This window comes from Lissotriton vulgaris, unplaced genomic scaffold (genome assembly GCF_964263255.1).
Source record: "Lissotriton vulgaris unplaced genomic scaffold, aLisVul1.2 SCAFFOLD_3690, whole genome shotgun sequence".
NCBI lineage: Eukaryota > Metazoa > Chordata > Amphibia > Caudata > Salamandridae > Lissotriton > Lissotriton vulgaris.
In genome coordinates this window covers 20,196-38,612 of record NW_028246508.1, presented here as the reverse complement: position 1 = coordinate 38,612, position 18,417 = coordinate 20,196, and the positions used below count along the sequence as shown (strand labels likewise).

At 44.8% G+C, this 18,417-nt stretch overlaps 1 protein-coding gene across 1 annotated transcript in view; it reads right to left on the bottom strand.

Annotated features, from left to right (window-relative positions):
* Positions 1-18,417, bottom strand: part of LOC147665934 (eukaryotic translation initiation factor 4 gamma 1-like) — a 152,832-nt gene that overhangs the window by 116,437 nt on the left and 17,978 nt on the right. The window contains exons 5-6 of the mRNA XM_086949400.1: positions 3,340-3,445; positions 2,768-2,864 (exon numbers count right to left, since the gene is read on the bottom strand). Coding sequence (XP_086805526.1) covers positions 2,768-2,864; positions 3,340-3,445 — 203 coding nt within the window. The remainder of the gene's footprint in view (positions 1-2,767; positions 2,865-3,339; positions 3,446-18,417) is intronic.

Below are 18,417 nucleotides of genomic sequence, written 5' to 3'. Positions count from 1 at the left end.
GGGCATATTTCCTAAGAATGACATAGAAGCCCCCAGTTTGCGTGTAGAGCCTGCTCTAGGGGGAACTGTCAACGTTTGTTTGGCTTTTGCATAGCATATTTGAATGCACTTGACTATCCACTTTGCAATACCTGATTTTGATATGGGATTCTGACGGCCTTCCACGAACTTTCCGTTTGAAAGATTATTTTAAGTTATTACGATACGCGATAGAAAGGGAGGCGCGGTCGAAAACAATACCGTTGAGGGTGAGTAAGTTGGGCACCGAGGGAAGCCAGAGGAACGGTGTTGAACCGGAGTGCAATGATAAACGTCCAAACCCAATGGCAAAAAAAAAACAATCTAACAATGCCCATGCGCACCATCTCCGAAAGGAGGAGTCACCTACCTTGTGACTGGAAAGACTTCTTCAAAGAAAAAGTGCAAACATCCGGACCCAACACTAGATGGCGATCTATGCACAGGATATGATCTACGGATCGTACGTCTTGAACATAGTGTTATCGGTTTTAGGGTAAGTATTCGGTAGTGGGAGTTAAGGGTTCTGGAGGTAGACTCAGGGGTCCTCCAGGGTCAGGGATGCACTCTCATTACAGCCTCAGCGGCACTAGGATGGCCGCGTGCTGAGTGCTGAGGCCCAATGTTATTCAATGGGGGATAGGAGGCCTTTGGTTGGTGGCTGCTAACGAGCAGACCACAATTTTGTGGGAGCCGAGCTCCTGGTATTAGGCTCAGGGCCAAGGGGGATCTGGTTTAGCACACAAAGTGCACCCGCAGCGGTGCAGGGGCGGCTGGGTGCAGGGTGTTGATTTGGCGTTGGGTGCCCTGTTGTTTTCAATGGGGATTTTTGGTTTTGGTTTTCAGTTGCAGGCTCGGTCCAGGAGGAACCAACAGCTAGGCAGGTAAGTTGGAGGGCTCAGGGACGTAGGTGCACCTTGGGTTCTTTTCTCCAGGGAGCAGGGTAGCTGGATGCAGGGGTGTCTTTTGAGGTCTGATTTCACCTTACCGGGTCACTCGCAGTTGGGGTTGGGGGGGGTCTTCGTGCAGAGGCTGCAGGCAAAGTCGGGGAGTCCTCGAGGGGTCAACCCACGGTGGACTTAGACTCTGGAGCGCTGGGGGACTTCGCTGGGACCGGTGGGCCACTCGAACTCAGGGCGTAGGTGGCGGGTGCAGTGGTGGTTCCAGGCGTCGGGTTTCTTTTTCCTCAGCAGGCTTTGAGTCTTTCTTTGGAGTTTCTCCTGAACAGAGCCCCTGTTCACAGGAGATCCTGTCTTTGTTGAAGGCAATCAGTCATCCCAGTGGTTCTGGAGGTCGCTGGCTGCAGAACAAGACGATTTTTGGCGCAGAATCTCTGGAAACTGCAGACGGGCTGGTAGGGCTGGGGCCAAGTCAGTTGTTTATTGCAGTCTCCTCTGCTGGGCATCTTCTTTCGTCCTTTTTCTTCTTAGGTTGCGGGAATCTGCCTTCTTGGTTCAGGGCTTTCCCCTAAATACTGTATTTAGGGGGCGTTGAAGGGGTCTCGAGGTCACGAGCCAATGGGCTACTCATCTTAGGGTGACTACACCCTTGGTGTGCTCACCCAACGTGGGGGAGTGAGCACATTCACTAATCCTGATTGGGGAGTGCCTGCCATCTGCAAGATGGCGGGCACTGAAGAGAGGGCTTCTCCTCGCCTCCCCCACCTGAGGGATGGCTGGGGCTGCCAGGCCTTTGAAGCTCCCCTGGCACGGATGGCTCCTCCTGGTCTGGGGGAGGTGTGAACACCTCTGCCCAGGAAAGGCTTTGTTTCTGGGCTCAGGGAGCGAAGGCTCCTACCCCATGGGTCCAGAAACATGTCTTGTGGTGGCAGGCTGGTGTGTACCAGTCAGGGAACCCACCAGAGGCTGGCTGTTTTTCAAGGGGGCATCTCAAAGATTCCCTCTGTGTGCATTTTTCAATAAATCGCACACTGGCATCAGTGTGGGTTTAATGTGCTGAGAAGTTTGATACCAAACTTCCCGGTTTTCAGTGTAGCCAATATGGTGCTGTAGAGTTCGTACTGGCAAGCTCCCAGCACCATATACTCTTAATGGCAGCACTGCACTTACAATGTCTAAGAATGGACTTAGACACTGTAGGGGTACAGGGCACTTGCACCTGTACCCTCATGACTGGTATAAGGCACCCAGCTAGAGGGGTGACTAATCTATGCCAGGGCAGTGGGTTGCAGACTTGGAACACAGGAATGTGTTCCATGTCGACTCTTCACTTTGTTCAGCACCAAAACATGCAGCCTGCAAAGGCAGTGTGTGTGTGTGTGTAAAGGGCCTCTAAGGGTGGCAACATAAGTGCTGTAGCCCTTAGAGGTCTTCCCTGGTCACAGTGCCCTGGGTACCTGTGGTGCCATTTTCCAGGTGCTGACCTGTGGCCAGAGATGCCAATTGGGTTAGTTTTTGGGAAAGAACAAAGGCCCTAGGAACCTGATTGGCAGGGACACAGGGCACATCAAGTCAAAAGTGCATCAGTAGTATGGCAATAAGTGTGTGTGTGTGGGGGGGGGGGGGGGTTACTCCAACAGAAACCCACTTTCCTACAAAAGTTCAAAGCATTCTTCAACTGCTGTCACTTTTCAAGAGAAAATAAATCTGGCAGATCTTAAGCCCTCTAAAACTATTCCACTGTTCAGAACAGAAGATAAATCTATACTTTTAATACAGTCTCAAATGACTTTTCCATACTCTACAATATGTTTCCTCATGTTGACATTTTAAAATGGCAAAACACTTACCGCTGAATCACTCTACCAGGATCTCGGTCAGAGGGTGGTTGTTGAAGTGCTGAAAACCTGTTTAAAGTGCTTGTTCCAGGACGTCTAGGCTCAGGAGCTAAGCAATAAAAAAATTATTAATGAGTTGCGACACTACATGATCAACAGGCCAAGAACTGTGAAGAGACCCATCTGTGCATGCCTTGCAAAAGTGCAAACATACATATAGATCTCTTACTTCAAGGGTGTAGTGCCATCTTAATCGGAGTACTAGTAACACCAAGTCACAAAACATATGTTGATGGTGCCAAAAGCCGTAGTATTAGTGAACCATGAAGCATCAAGCATTCCAACTCAAGTTCTCAAGTATATTAAAAAGTCTGCAAACCACTGCCCGAGGTCCTGTGTGGTTGGAATGTATTGTTATCCTGTGCCACAGCAAAGCGTGATTTATGAATGGGACACAAACAGTGCCGCAATGTCTCAGACCAGGGAACAAGACTCCTTTTAAAAAAATATATGCATGCTGATTACATCCGGGCCATTGTTCCATTTCTTTAAACAAGCTACGTGAGATGGCTCTGGAGGATTACCTGGTTCTGAAGGCTTAGCTCCTCTGCCTTCACTACTTTCTTCACCCCAGCTCATCAATCGACCACCTGGTGCAAGCAGCAGACTATTGTAGTTGATGGCCCCAGGCTGCATAAAAAGAAATCATTCTTTTCAAATGTACAAGTATTCAGATAAAAGTTAGAATGTAGGTTTCTAGCTCTTTTGGCTGCGGATTGAAGTGTAATGTAAAAAGAAAACTAATTCCTGACACGGTGAGGGGTTCACTCTTGTGTGCACAGTGAGAAATTTGTCACATACAATTCACCTTTTAAGACTTAAGTTGAAGATTTGACGCTCTACTTTCCGCAGCCCACTGTAGAAGCCACAACAACCTTAAAACACACACTATAAAAGGGAGCGTCTGTGTAAACATCAATATCGTACATAAAGTTATTCAATTATTCAAACATTGACATGACAAAATTCACTGCAGGCCTTGTTCTTCAATGTTGTCTTTAATTATTTTATTGTGTAGTGTAGGAGAGTAGGGTCTGCTATCCTATGGTCACCCCAAATTTTTGCTTTTTGCTTCACTGGTTTTCGACTTAATGTGGCTGTGGGCCTGCTAATCAGACCCACAGCCTGCTGTTCTCTCTCTAAATTCACATACATGTACTATAGGTACATAACCCAATTGGAACTGGACTCCTTGTCAGCCCCTGTACCATGCACTATAGGTGCTCAGGGCATAGGTGCCAACAAGGCCTACCAGGGGCTGCAGCATATCTTTTGCCAACCCTGGCTGGTACTTAAATCGACACAACTGGCTGATCACTCAGCTGGGGTAAGGTGGTGTAATCACCCCTTGCTTAGATATAGTATACCTATATCTAAACCTATATCTGGACACATATATACCTATAAGTCACTCCTATAGCAGGCCTTAACAATCCTGGAGGCAGAGTGCTTGGTTTTATGTGAGATGGAGCTCTAGCATGAGCTGAGCCTGTCTGCAGATGTCGGGACCAATTCCCTAAGCTGTTCCGGGATAATGCCATACCATACACTATTAAGTGCATTATAATCCATCGCGGTTATGTGCTAACTTTGGTTTGACATTATCAAAACATGTCGTGTTTGATGTCATACATTTTGGAATACTACCCCCTCACCAGTCCTGGCGACGGGGGTAGCATTCCACCCTTCTAGAGGGAGAAGACATGTTACTTTACTGAAACGCGGTTGATTTTTAAAAGAGCCTCAGCATCACAAAATGGACGCTTCTGCCACAGACACGAGTCTGACCTCCTGCTGCTGACCGAAACTCAGCCGAGGAGGCCTGGTCAAAGGGTTTCCTGTCGCGGGGAGGTGTCACACCACCCCAGACAGGAGATAGTGGCTTGTAGCAGGGAGGTTTGAAAGAAACCAGACAGTGCCTGGGGAGCACAAGGCTTCCCCTTGCATAATCCGGTCAAACCGGTTCTGGGGCTCACCAGCCCCAGTCCCAGCGCGACCCTGGACAAAGGGAAAGGGGTGTAACCACCCACTTCCTGGGTCCCACCCATAGGAGGGACCTAGCAGGTAATCCAGCCCACCAGATTGGTATAAGAGTGGGAGCAATGCCCAAGCATTCAGAATATCCTGACTGAAACTTATGAAACGAAACTCTGGACCCTTCGACATCCTACTCGACGTAGAAGACTGGAGAATCTCCCTTGTGATCAAGGATTGACCACCCTGTGCAAACAGGCACCATCCAGCACCTCAACGTTTGCTTTGTTGCAGTTCCCGCTGGAACTCGAGCGACAGAGTTCAACAAGACCCAGCGTTCCTGCCTTCTAACAGCCCGATCCACAGTCCCTGCAAAGCTGAGACCCGTGGAGGCGACCTGAAGCGTGGGGCCCGGCCATATTGGAAAGACCACGAGGCGCTGACCGTGCAGCTCCTGAGGCATCCTCGAAGCCGTGCATTGGGGTTTGAGAAGCCCCAGCCCTGAGCCACTCCTGCACTGAAGCTCACCCCTTTACACTCACCGAGTGCTACGTGGGGCCCTTCTACAACTTTTGGCTCAACGCGTTGGTCCGGTCACTTGCCCGTTGGCTTGTGGCCCCAGTACCGACGAACCTTCGAATTTACACCACCAGTCTGGTTGCTCTGGACTGGCCCTCGCTCCCCTGAAAAGGAGCACCCTCTCTGACTTTGCTAGTCCGAGAAAGAAGCGATCTTCCAGTCCTGCGTGGATTGCGCTTGCCAAGGTTTGTTTGCTCCAATCCGGAAGCCGACACCGCCGACAGCGAGAGCCTTCGTGGAACAGCTCGTGGTCCACTCCTGGACATCCTCAGTGCCCCAGAGTCCACGTGGCAGCGGAGACAAGCTTCTCGACAACCACCTGATTGCGCCCGACATTGCCTGGTTCCTTCCTGGTTCCACCCTGGTCACTGCTGAGTGACCCAGACTCTGTCCCCTCTGCTTTCAGGTACTCTACATCTTCGATCCACCCTTGGATCACACCGGACACTTCTCCTCCCGACGCCTGCAGCATCTTCATCTTCAGGCACCATCGACCTGCGTGACGAAACCCAACACTACTTCGCACCTGTGCACCCGCTTCCTGTGGGTGAGGTAACTCAGCAACGCCAGTGTTCCTACACTGGTACACACCTCTAGTGTATGTGTCTAAAGTTTTGTCCTTCTAGGTCAGTCGGAAGGTTCCTTAAACAGTAACTTTGTAACTTTTACGCACCATTGACATTGCATTGGTGCATGCGTGTGCTTTAAGCGCTGCACCCGATTCCCGCGGGCTTTTCCCGACTTCAGCATTGCTAGTCCCGATTGGTCCCAGCGATTCCCTAGGCCCTAGGCCTAACCACTGTTCAATTGGTGTCTCTTATACCACTATTTTAATATATGGTTTGCGTGGCCCCCCGGCCTCATCCATAATTGTGCAACTTTCATATGTTTAACTGTGCTTTTGTTTAAACGCTTGTGCCTCTAGACTCATAAAGAGTATAGAGGATTATTCTAGTAATAAATACATATATTTTTATAATATATAACTTGTGTGGTGTCCTTTCATTTGATATTACAGGATTGTGATTGGTAAAACAGCTCGCTTAACACGACCTCTTAAGTTGAGCCTTTAAGGCTGCTTAGTCCATGCTACCATTAGGATAGCTTGTCTAATAAGGTTGACTTACAACCAGACACCATAAGGGTTGTTTGGACTGATACAAGGTGCCCCCAGAATTGGAGACATCATATATCAGGCCAACTTCTCACATGTAGCATATATTAAAGTCGAAGAACAAATCCGCTTTACAGCTATTCACACTATTTTCACAAATGCCACAATTCTACAGCTACAACCTACGCGTTTCGTCCCTTCTGGGACATCATCAGGGCTGTGAAATAAGAACAGAAAAGTATCCATTATAATACCAATACTCCAATTGAATCACCTTATTCTCACGTCTCAATCCGCCTGCCTATATGCCTGTCTACATATGATTATACCACAAAGAACAGCCTGCCTTATTCCATTCTTTGTCCAAGTTCCTGCCTATATTCAAATCTATATTCTTATCCACAACTTTACATAGCAGAACCCCCTTCTGAATCGTTACGACATCCACTGTCACTAGGTTAATACAAATATTGTGTATTTTCCAAAATCTCACCTTGAGTTTCAAGTGAGTTCCAAGACAAAAGTAAACGTCAAAACAATATTCAAAATTGGAGAAATGCTTCATCAATACCTATATTCTATTTACAAAATGAAAAGAATGGAAAAGAAAACTCATTTTAGAGTTTATATCTCTTCTAATAATCCTTTAGATCCTATACAATGTCCATCTCTAACACTCACCTATTTATTAGGAATGCTACACAGCTTCCCAGTATATTGCATATTCCTTTCATATGTTCCTGCCTTATGCATTCAATATTGCTATCAAAAGAATAAAATATAAAATCTATCATTTAAATAAATATCCATTGATACTGCTAGACAAGTCAAAGTTACTCCAGACTCACATTAATGGATGTATTAGTGTGGAATCTATTCTCACCTTGTTTATTAAACATCCAAAATAAACCAAATTAGTAGCGGTTCTCCAGTCACTCCACACGATTTTCGTGAACCCATTTAAGTCGAGGTACTCTAGAAAACACCCAAGACACACAAAATTATAATTAAAATTCACTGTTTTCAATTTTAAAACTACGAATATAAACCTAATGAAATCAACTTATTTACCTTTTAATCCCCTCACCAACAACTGTTCACCTCGTTTTCAAATTCCTATTCCTCAATTAATTGTTTGTCCTTCAAAATTCACCAATAAATGAATATCATGTCGCAATAGCCTGAGAGAATCCAAAAACACGAGGATTCTATTAATGACAATGACTCTTCAGGACCTCTGTAATGATGCCACCCTTACTCGCCCAAAGTCTCACCTTCAAAATTCCCATTTGGACGTAACGTCTATCCTTCTCGACAGCCAATGCGATGAATCCCGCTATAACGACAAGCTGCCCCTGTTCTATTATTTATACCCCTTCTTAACCAATCACAAAGCCCTGTTTTTGGCTCTGTCATACTGTTTCAACCCGGTTTCCTCTATGGTCCACATTCTTTTTCACACGGAATTGTTTACCGCTTAATTAAACTGTTGTTAACAGGTTCTCTCATCATTCCGCACTATTATTGACATGGAGTCATCGCGGCCCTGTGCTGTCTTCAACCAAAACAAAACCGGAAATACTATGTAACGTTTCCGGTTTGCTCTTCTACACCAATCCGATCCCAGTATTTCTTAAACAATATTCTAATGATTCGGCTGGCGTGTGAAACGCTAACCCGGTACTCATGCTCCCAGAAACCTTACACTCAGTTTCCTGTTGTATTGTGATCTTTCTAAGTCCGTTAGCCCGAAGATCAAAAAGCCTTCCAATCCAAAAAAGTATTATATAACAATTACGGGTTAAGCGTATCAAAGATGATTCTTTATATTGTATCGTCCAAGATAGGTCGAACAATTCAATTGAAATCAAAACTTCACCATACCGTTCTAGGCATGCTGTCAGTAATGGCAATTATTACTGTATCTAGGGTGAATACACGGTGTGCCAACTTCAGTCAAATCTAATGTTACATTATTCCATATACTCATCTTCTTATTCACAATTTCAACATACACTTCAACATCCGAGACAAAAAATCTGCTCTCCTTATCTAATCTCACAATTTCCCAATTTTCTCATGACTTAAGAACATACTGTTTTATGGGAATACCTTTCCTGTGAGTCATTGTACAACTATCAACCCTTCCCAATTTCATTCAAAAGTCCACTCTGTAAAATTGTAAAATCAAGGGTGATGTCTATTAATCTTACTCAAGTCTATTTGTGCTTAAAATGAGGATCAATTGACAATAGGCATCTTGAACTATCCTGTTACATTACCACTCTTAACACACAAATCTTGATGTTTAGTAATGAATTCATACTATGGGTGTCTACTGAGTATATAAAAAATACTTGACTATTTCATTTCTCAACCCACTTGTCTACTCAAAGAAAGTTCTATTAAAGAAAATAATGCAGTTCCGAGTCACTATTCAGACCCAAACTCACTACTCTGCAACGGCTAATCCACCTGGCTTCCTGTTGTCTTATTTATAATTCCCAATCACCGTCCCTGATTCTCTTTTCCACCTTTTGAATCCCATGAAACTTAAATTCCTTTTGAGAATGATGATTCTCTATGATGTGCTGTGATATGGGTGATTTGGGATCTTTGTTCTGAATAGCTCTTTTATGCTCTTGTATCCTAGTTTTAAGATTTCTTTTGGTACTTCCAATATAAACCTTGGTACATGAACAAATGATCGCATAAATTACCCCTACACTGTTGCAATTAATAAATTGCTTGATCTGATAACTTTTCTCTGTGTTATATCTAAATTCCTTTTTACGGTTTATACCCTGATGGCAAATATTACAAGACCCACAGATATGAAAACCTGTAGGTGGTGTGGGCATCCACCGAATAGTGGTGGTCTTTTGAGGTTCAATGTAATTTCACTTGATCATGTTCCCTACCGTCGGACTCCTTCTATACACAATCCTGGGTTTATCACCAATACAATCACATAATCCAGGGACCCCCTTAAGCAAATGCCAATTCTTTGAGAATTCTAGAGATGCTCTCCTTTTGAGAATTGCAAGTTGTTATGAAGGTAGGGGGTCTCTTAATGTTTGTTTTACTCTTAGGTACCAACGTAGTTTCTCTTGTGACCTGCATTACCCTATTATAGGCTCTGTCCAAAATCTTATTGTGGTAGCCTCTATTACTAAGTCTTCTACTAAGGTTGTCTAGTTCCTCTTGGAAACTGAATTCTGAGCTACAGTTTCTCCGGATTCTAACCATTTCACCAAATGGTATCCCATTGATCACTGATGCCGGATGAGCACTATCAGCTCTTAAAATCGAATTTGTGGCTGTGTCTTTTCTATAAAGTTTACTTGTTATCGAATCGCCTTCTACAAACAGTTCCACATCCAAGAACTCTATTTTGCATTCTTGATGGTTCATTGTGAAGGTGACATTAAAATCATTCACATTCAGAAATTGAAAATAGTCGTTCAAGTCTTGTTGGGTCCCTCTCCAAAGTACCAAAATATCATCAATGAACCGGCCCCAAAAAAAGGATACAATCCATCCATTTAGCTGCTTGGCGGCTCCAGGCATGCTCCCTCTCAAACCAACCCATAAAAAGGTTGGCGTTAGAGGGAGCAAACCTGGAACCCATAGCTGTGCCCCTTATCTGGTGAAACCACTCATTCTGAAACATAAAAAAGTTGTTTTTCAAAATGATCGAGCTAATTTCCACTATCATATCTGAATGCTCAATTAAACTTGCACTTCGGCTTCCTAAGAAGTGTTTTAATGCTTGTTCTCCTTTATCGTTGTTAATGCAGGTATAAAGCCCTACTACGTCCAATGTGACAAAGCTCATTCCTTGTTCCCATTTAACATTTTCATGAAGAGGAATGATTGCATTAGTAGGAAAGTAGAAAAGGATGTCCATGTGTAATGTATCTAAGTAAGATAATACTGCTACGGAAAAACTTATCCGAGGAGGTAGGTGGGCGTATATAACTCTACAGCTCTACATGCCAAGAACAGATGAATACTGGTAAGTAGCATTTTCCGTTCGAAGCATATGAGCTGTAGATTGTATACTTTAGCATAGACTATATAGCAGTTTCTCTCCTTAGCGGTGGCAACCTGTATCCGTTGCAGTGGTCTGAAAAAGTGTTCTCAATACAGCCTGGCCCACACTAGCATGTTGCTTTGCTTGCACATCTACACAATAGTGTTTAGTGACAGTGTGTGGTGTAGACCAAGTTGCTGCTTTACAGATGTCATCTAGGGGAATGTTCCCTAAGAATGCCATAGAAGCTCCTAGTTTGCGTGTGGAATGAGCTCTAGGGGGAATATTTAGCGTGCGTTTAGCTATGAGATAGCATATTTGGATGCACTTGACAATCCATCCTTCAATTCCTGTTTTTGAAATGGGATTGCCTTTGTGAGGTGGGGAGAAAGATACAAAGAGTTGTTTAGTCTTTTTAAAAGGTTTAGTTCTTTCTATGTAGTATAGTAACGCTCTCTTGACGTCTAGTGTGTGAAGAGCACGTTCTGCCACTGAGTCTGGTTGAGGGAAAAAAACTGTGAGTTCAACAGACTGATTAAGGTGGAAGGCAGAAACTACCTTGGGTAGAAATGTTGGGTTAGACCTAAGAACCACTTTACTATGATGCATTTGTAAAAATGGTTCTTGTATGGTTAATGCCTAGAGTTCACTAACTCTCCTGAGGGATGTGATAGCTACCAGGAAGGCTACTTTCCAAGTGAGGAACTGTAATTAACATTTGTGTAGAGGTTCAAATGGGGGGCCCATGAGCCTGGTAAGGACAATATTGAGGTTCCAGACTGGGGAGGGTGGAACTGAGGTAATATGAATTTGTATGGTCAATTGTGTCCCCTAACGTAGACCCCAACGGCTCCATGTATGTGCTTCAAGTACATGTATGTTCCCTCCACAACCAGCTATGAAGACGCAAATACATTTGCGTCCAACGTTAACATGTCCTCTTTCAGATCCACCATGAATGGATCGATAATTCAGTTCCTAAGTATGCCTTGCCACCGTCTTTACATGGTGCACTTTTCACGTTTTCCTGGCTCTCGCGAGCTAGGCCCTGATTTCTGCCATTGAGCCCTTTCTGCCTTCTGCCTCTGAAAGCTGCAGCCTAGATCTGTATTCATGACCCTTGCCTTACTCCCTGCGCGGCGAGCGGTGCCCGGCTCGGCCTGCTTGCCTGCCAAAACTGTATTTTGCCTTCAAATTATCTGCTCCGCTCCTCGAAAATACATTCCTGTCTAGTGGTTTAGGTAAACATCCCCCCAGCTGCAGAGCAAAGGGCCCGGCCTTTCTGTCTCTGTGCAAGTAATTCATTGCTCCCGTTACCATGGTAGGCCCATGACCCCCTCGCATTACACGAAGACACGTAGTCGCATATGCATGCACTAGCAGTCAGTATAGAATAGCCTCTGCCCGAGAGACCTTTCCTTCTAGATAATACAGTTCCTCAAACACAAGATACCAGATATGATTTGGGATTAGGTTGTTCTGACACGCCAGACTTCTGTCTCCACATATAATGCTAAATGTCAAGTCCCCTTCACCCGCCAGTTCCACGTCAATCACACGTCATGTTGCCTGCGCGCGCATCAAGCCATATATTTCTGCTGACACTGCAGGATTCTTCTATGGATCCACCCACCTGTGACACTTTTCTGTGACGTTTCTAGCACACACCTCCGTGTACGCCCTCGTGCACGCCTTCTGTTACGCACATGTGTTCTTATCTCGTTTCTCTCAGCTGTTACGCCTTCTGTATCCATCACCATTATATGCATTTACTATATATATTGTACTCTGTTAATAAAGCATTGTCTATCCCTTCCTGAACCTTCGTGGTGATGGAACATGATACCTGGTTCGAACCAATTCCATTTTATGGAATAAAACCCTTATAAACTCAGATGCCACGGACTCTGCCTCTCATTTTTCGATTGAGTTAGTTTATTGAACTTTACCGCATAGAAATTCAGCAGGTAAATCTTTATTTACCACATAATTTGGCGCCCGAACAGGGACCCCTCCCCCACCTTACGCGCCGGCGGTGCGTTGCAGCCCTAGGCCCCTGCCACAGCCGTGACGGACGTTTACGCGTACCCGCAGGATTTCCTGTATCTCCCTCAGGCCAACGGAGGTGACTGAGACTGCGATCGACACCCAGACGAGGCGGTGAGGAGCGCGGAGGATCCCAACCAGAGCCCAGCTGAGAGAGCAAGGTCCGAGGTGTTCAGAGGCCCACCAGTTCCGAAGTACCTACGTCACGAGTCGAGTCGAGTCCAGTCCGGTCCAGTCCAGTGTCGAGTTTCCGAGGCCTTCCGTTCCGTGCTTCCCAGTGAGTACCGTTGCTGGGGTTGCATCAAGACGGGTGCATTAATTTGTGTCCGGTCAAGACGGGTTTGGGTACACAGACCCGGTCTGCACTGTTTTAGCAGTGTATCTGTACTGTTTAGCAGTATATCCAGTATCCAGTTATCTAGTTATTGTTCGTTCTGAAATGTTTTAATTGTGTTTTTAATGTCGTGGTATGAGTGATTGTTTGATCTTCATTACTGTGTTTATCGTATCAGTTGTGTCCAAGTCCGAGTAAGTATCAAGTATCAAGCATCAAGGTTCACAATGCCGCTGTTCTCTAAGCTACGTCAGATAGGAACTAGGAAAGGGATACTCGAGGAAGCTGTTCCCATCCCACCCAGGGACACTCCCGGATATTTTATGTACCACAAGCACGGCCTAGATGCCGTATTATATCTCGACTTGTGGGTGGACTACACTAAAGATTTAGCAGATAATCAGAAATGGCCCGCTACAGGGACATGGGATGCCGAGTGCATCATGAGAGTAGAGGAAGCGTTATGGAAAAAGAAAGCCAGACAGTCACAGAAAGATGCCATTGAATTATGGCGTAAAGAATCGCACAGACGGACAGAGAAAGCACTCAGAAAAGCAGAGAAAAGTAAAGAGGATTCCGAAAAAGCCAAAGAAAGGGAACTACTAGAAGAAGGACAGAGAGTCAGAATAGAACAACACGAAAGACGTAGTAATGCTATTATGACAGGATTGTATCCAGTCCTGGCCGAGGGCCTGCCTAAGGCGACCCCGGAAACACCCAAAGATCTGCCCCCTCCATTGGTTCCGACTAAATTACGTCACAGGACCGCAGCCGATATTTTCCTTTCTTCCTATTTAGACGATGTAGCTCCCGAATATACCAATGTCCCACCTGCACCTGTACCACCCGCTGATCGTCGGCCCCCAGGTCCGCAACAGCATACCCCTCCTCCACCACTTCCTGCGCCCCCTATTAATCCGCTTAATCCCTTTGGGCCTGGCACAGGTCAGGTTCCAACCCAGTTACAGCAGGTACCGACCCTACAGCCAGGTTATGCTCAAGCCTCCGCCTCCGGAGGTGCATCAGGAGGTTTCCGTACCCCGCCACCAGTACAGCGATTAACTGTTAGAGAACAAGCAATGCAACGTACTCCGAAACCAACCACAATTGAAAAACTTAGAGAATTTCTTACAGACTGTAGATATGATCCAGTACCAGGCGAAGACGGTTGCATGATATTAGCCTCGATACGTGTAAGACGTGCTGCAAATTTTTTAGTTCTATTCCCAGGAATGTCAGATTATCTAGACAGGATATATCGTTTTCAGGATTCAGGAGGCCATGGCATATCAGAAAGTAGACACTCAAAGTATGATTTTAAAATTCCTCATAAACTGTTTCATAAGAGAACGAGACCGGCCTGGTGTAAATAAAGACGAGATGGAGGTACTAACTACATGGGGTCAGAATATTGCAGACGGAAAACATGATAAACAGAAATGCATAGAGGCCATGTACAGAAAAATCCGTAAAGAAATAACAGTATTTCATGAAAAGGAGAAAGCTGAAAGTGAAGGAGATGCTGACAAGAACGAATCCTCACAGGATGATGAGGCAGATGATACAGGAAGAATAGCCTATGTAGGTAAGGGTAGATCCTTTAATAAAACGTTACGCCCAGAAAGCAAGAGACTTTTTCACTCTGCTATGTCAAACCCAAGAACGCCTGAACATCTATTTCAGGCTACCGATAAAATACTTCAAGAACGAATGGGGTACCATGTACTCAATTCCATGGATGAACAAGAATTAGCTAGGTCAGCAGTACAATGGGCTGACAATTCCGACAGATATAATGATGACGCAGTAGCGCAAACATTTTTGAATCTTTCCCCAGACGAACAGCGACTAGCTGGTATGTACATGATACAACACCTCCTTTTGTTGTATAAAAGCCAACATTCTGATCCAGGTCCCTTACCTGATGTACTAGTAGAGTTACTAATGAATAAATGGAGAGGCCTAGGTACCGATTTAATTAAGGTAATTTTAGAACATCGCCACAGATATAGTGCTTTCCTGAATCCACAGTTTGTTTCAGCTCCGCTCCCAGAAAGGAAAACGTTCTACATAGACAGACAGAATCCCTTACGAGAAGTACATCCAGTCAAGAATGCCGATGATACCCTTACACGTGTGTATGTATACACGCCTATAACTAAAATGGAATTATTGGAAATGAAGAAAATAGTGCCTAGTCATGATAAAGACCCTGCAGGTTTCCACGTGAAGTAAAAGACATGTTACTCACGGGAGACTATACCTATCCCGACATTATGAAAATATTGAAAGTATTATTGCCTGCCGGTACTTACGAGAAACTCAAAGAAAAAGAATGGGAGGTGGGAGAGCAAAAGATTGATTGGGCTGCATTAGAAAACGAAGAAAAGACTCGAACCCCAGGCCTAGGGCTTGGGGATAAAACTAAAGCATTACCAGGATTGTTAGTACAGGTTTTGCCACGTTTATTAGCAACTAAAAAGGAGGACTGGGATGCAATCTCAGCCTGCAAACAGAAACACAATGAAAACACTAGTGATTTCTATTCCCGATTTGAGAAATGTTTTATCATTAATAGTGGCCTGAAACCAAGTAGCGAGTCATACCCGCATCTTTTTGTATCCAAATTAGTCGAGAATTCCCTGCCCCAAGTTAAGAATCGTGTATTGAAAGTCGAGAGCACATGGCAAGCAAACACGCCTTCACAAATGTTACAGATGTTACAGTACTACCAGAACAGAATTAGGGAAGAACATGATCATGAACAAAGACGTATGAAAGACACGAAAATGAAAATGTTAGTAGCTCAGTCAGTTTCAGCTGACGGTCAGAAAAAGGGCATGACACAGTCCAATAATTCAGCAGCTCCTGTTAAAGGGACATGTAACTATTGTAAACAGCCAGGTCACTATGTAAACGATTGTGCAGTTTTGAAACACAATATATCCACAGGTAAAACTAAAGAGAGGCCGCGTCAACCTAGACAGGACCAGGCCCAACAACACGTACCACAGAATATACAGCCTATGCATGCTCCACAACAGACAGTACAGACCGTAGCGGTACCACAGCCACAACCCATTGCCGCAACACAACATACGACCCAGCAGATGTACCACTATGCGCAAACTGACTATCCCGATTATCAGCGATACACATGAAACAGCCTAGAGAGGGAGGTTGGCTTGCCTCTTATTGAGGTTCCTGTAGATCAAGAGGGTCCTTATGTACATAGTCAGGTATTAGGGAAAGATAGAAAGTTTTTGATTGATACAGGGGCAAGCAGGACGACAATCAGTCACGACGAGGTTCCAGGGGCACCCCTCTCAGGCTCACAGAATGTTTCCCTTGGATTTTCAGGAAAACCTATTGTTAATGAAGTTTCAAAACCAGTTCCCCTTGCAGTTGGTCCGTTGTCACGCACTACAGATTTGTTGCTAACGAAATCATGTCCAGAAAACTTATTAGGTATCAAGACACTGAAAGCTCTAGGAGCTGTAATATGCTGCTCTCCGGAAGGAGTGAGATTGTTTCTGCGTGACTTTAAGGGTCACTATGTGTTGAGAGATATTGATTCCAGATTACAGAATGTTCCTGCACATTTATGGGCACAAGGCCCCACTGATGTAGGTTGTATGCACATTACACCATATCGAGTTACACTCAAGCAAGGTGTTGTTTTACCACGAATCCGACAATACAAGTTACCCCCAGATGCTGTAGTGGCTTTACTGAAAATAATTGACGAGCTCATTGCACAAGGAGTAGTTGTAGAAACCGACTCCAATGTTTGTAATTCCCCTATCATTCCGATTCTTAAACGCACTGATCCAAATGCACCTCCAGTTTATCGATTAGGTATCGATTTACGCGAATTAAATAAATGCATTGTACCACAGTACCCTGTGGTTCCAGATATCTCTTCATTATTGACAGCCATTGATTCTGAGGCAACGTTCTTTACTGTAATTGATCTGAAGAACGCCTTCTTTAGTGTCCTCATTGATCCGGATAGCCAATACCTGTTCGGATTCTGTTTAAATGGCCGAAGCTTCAAATTTGCACGCGCACCTCAAGGATTCACAGAAAGCCCCAGCATCTATAGCCAAGCATTGAAAAAACAACTTGACAGTATCCACATGCCTGCTAATACTGCCCTACTTCAGTATGTCGATGATCTATTGATCACCGCCCGAAGTGAACCTGAATGTGAACAAGCATCACTGACAGTCTTGTATTTCTTGGCTGACAAGGGACACAAGGTGTCTCCTTCGAAGCTACAATTCTGTGTTCAGCAAGTGGTGTACCTTGGGCACTTGGTGTCCAAAGGGGGGAGACAGCTAACACCTGACCGCATCCAGTTAATTGTAAACATGTCACAACCCAAGACACAAAAGGAGGTACAGGCTTTTATAGGCCTTACTTCTTACTGTAGACAATGGATCCCTCAGTATGCATTCTTAGCCAAGCCACTCATACAGTTGACAACACAGGAGGCAGCGTTATCGACTGTCCTCCCTTGGACTCAGGAACACACATAAGCTTTTGATGACTTAAAGAAAGCCTTATGTCAAGCACCAGTTTTAGCGACACCATGTTACAGCAAGCCTTTTACACTTTTTGTCACAGAACGCGAAGATACTGCATTATCAGTACTCACCCAAGATCAAGCAGGTTCACACAAACCGTGTGCTTATTTTTCTAGTACATTAGATCCAGTAGCCCAGGCTCTGCCTGCGTGCTTGAAATCTGTAGCAGCAACAGCTCTAGCAATCAGACAAAGCGATGCCATAGTGTTAGGACATCAATTGACAGTACAAGTTCCACATTCCGTGGAAGTTCTTTTAAACCGTACACAGACTCAGCACTTGACTATAGCACGACTGACAGGTTATGAATTGACATTGTTTCAGCCACACATAGAAATCAGACGTTGCAATACATTGAATCCAGCTACACTTTTGCCACTAAGTGAGACAGACCCTTTGGCACATGATTGTGTTGAAGTCATTACCATTACGACGAAACCCAGACAAGACTTGACAGACACCGCATTACCAGATCCAGACCTGACACTTTATGTGGATGGTTCATGTATGAGAACAAGTACAGGAGAGTTAGTGGCCGCATATGCAGTAACGACAGAAACTGAAGTCATAGAAACACATTGTATTGACACCCTGTCAGCTCAAGCAGCAGAGCTCATCGCTCTGACTCAAGCCTGTATTCGAGCCAAAAACAAGAGAGTTAACATATACACAGATTCCCGTTATGCCTTCGGAGTTGTACACGACTTCGGAGTTCTCTGGCAAGAAAGAGGTTTTTTAACTTCTCATGGTGCCAAAATCCAGCACGGACCCCTCATTCAAGCTCTGTTAGAAGCAATACATTTGCCTACAGCCATAGCCATCATGAAGTGTAAGGCACATACGAAAGTCACAGATACCATTTCCCAGGGTAACGACCTGGCAGACCGAACAGCCAAGCATACAGCTCAGACTCATACTCACACAACCGAA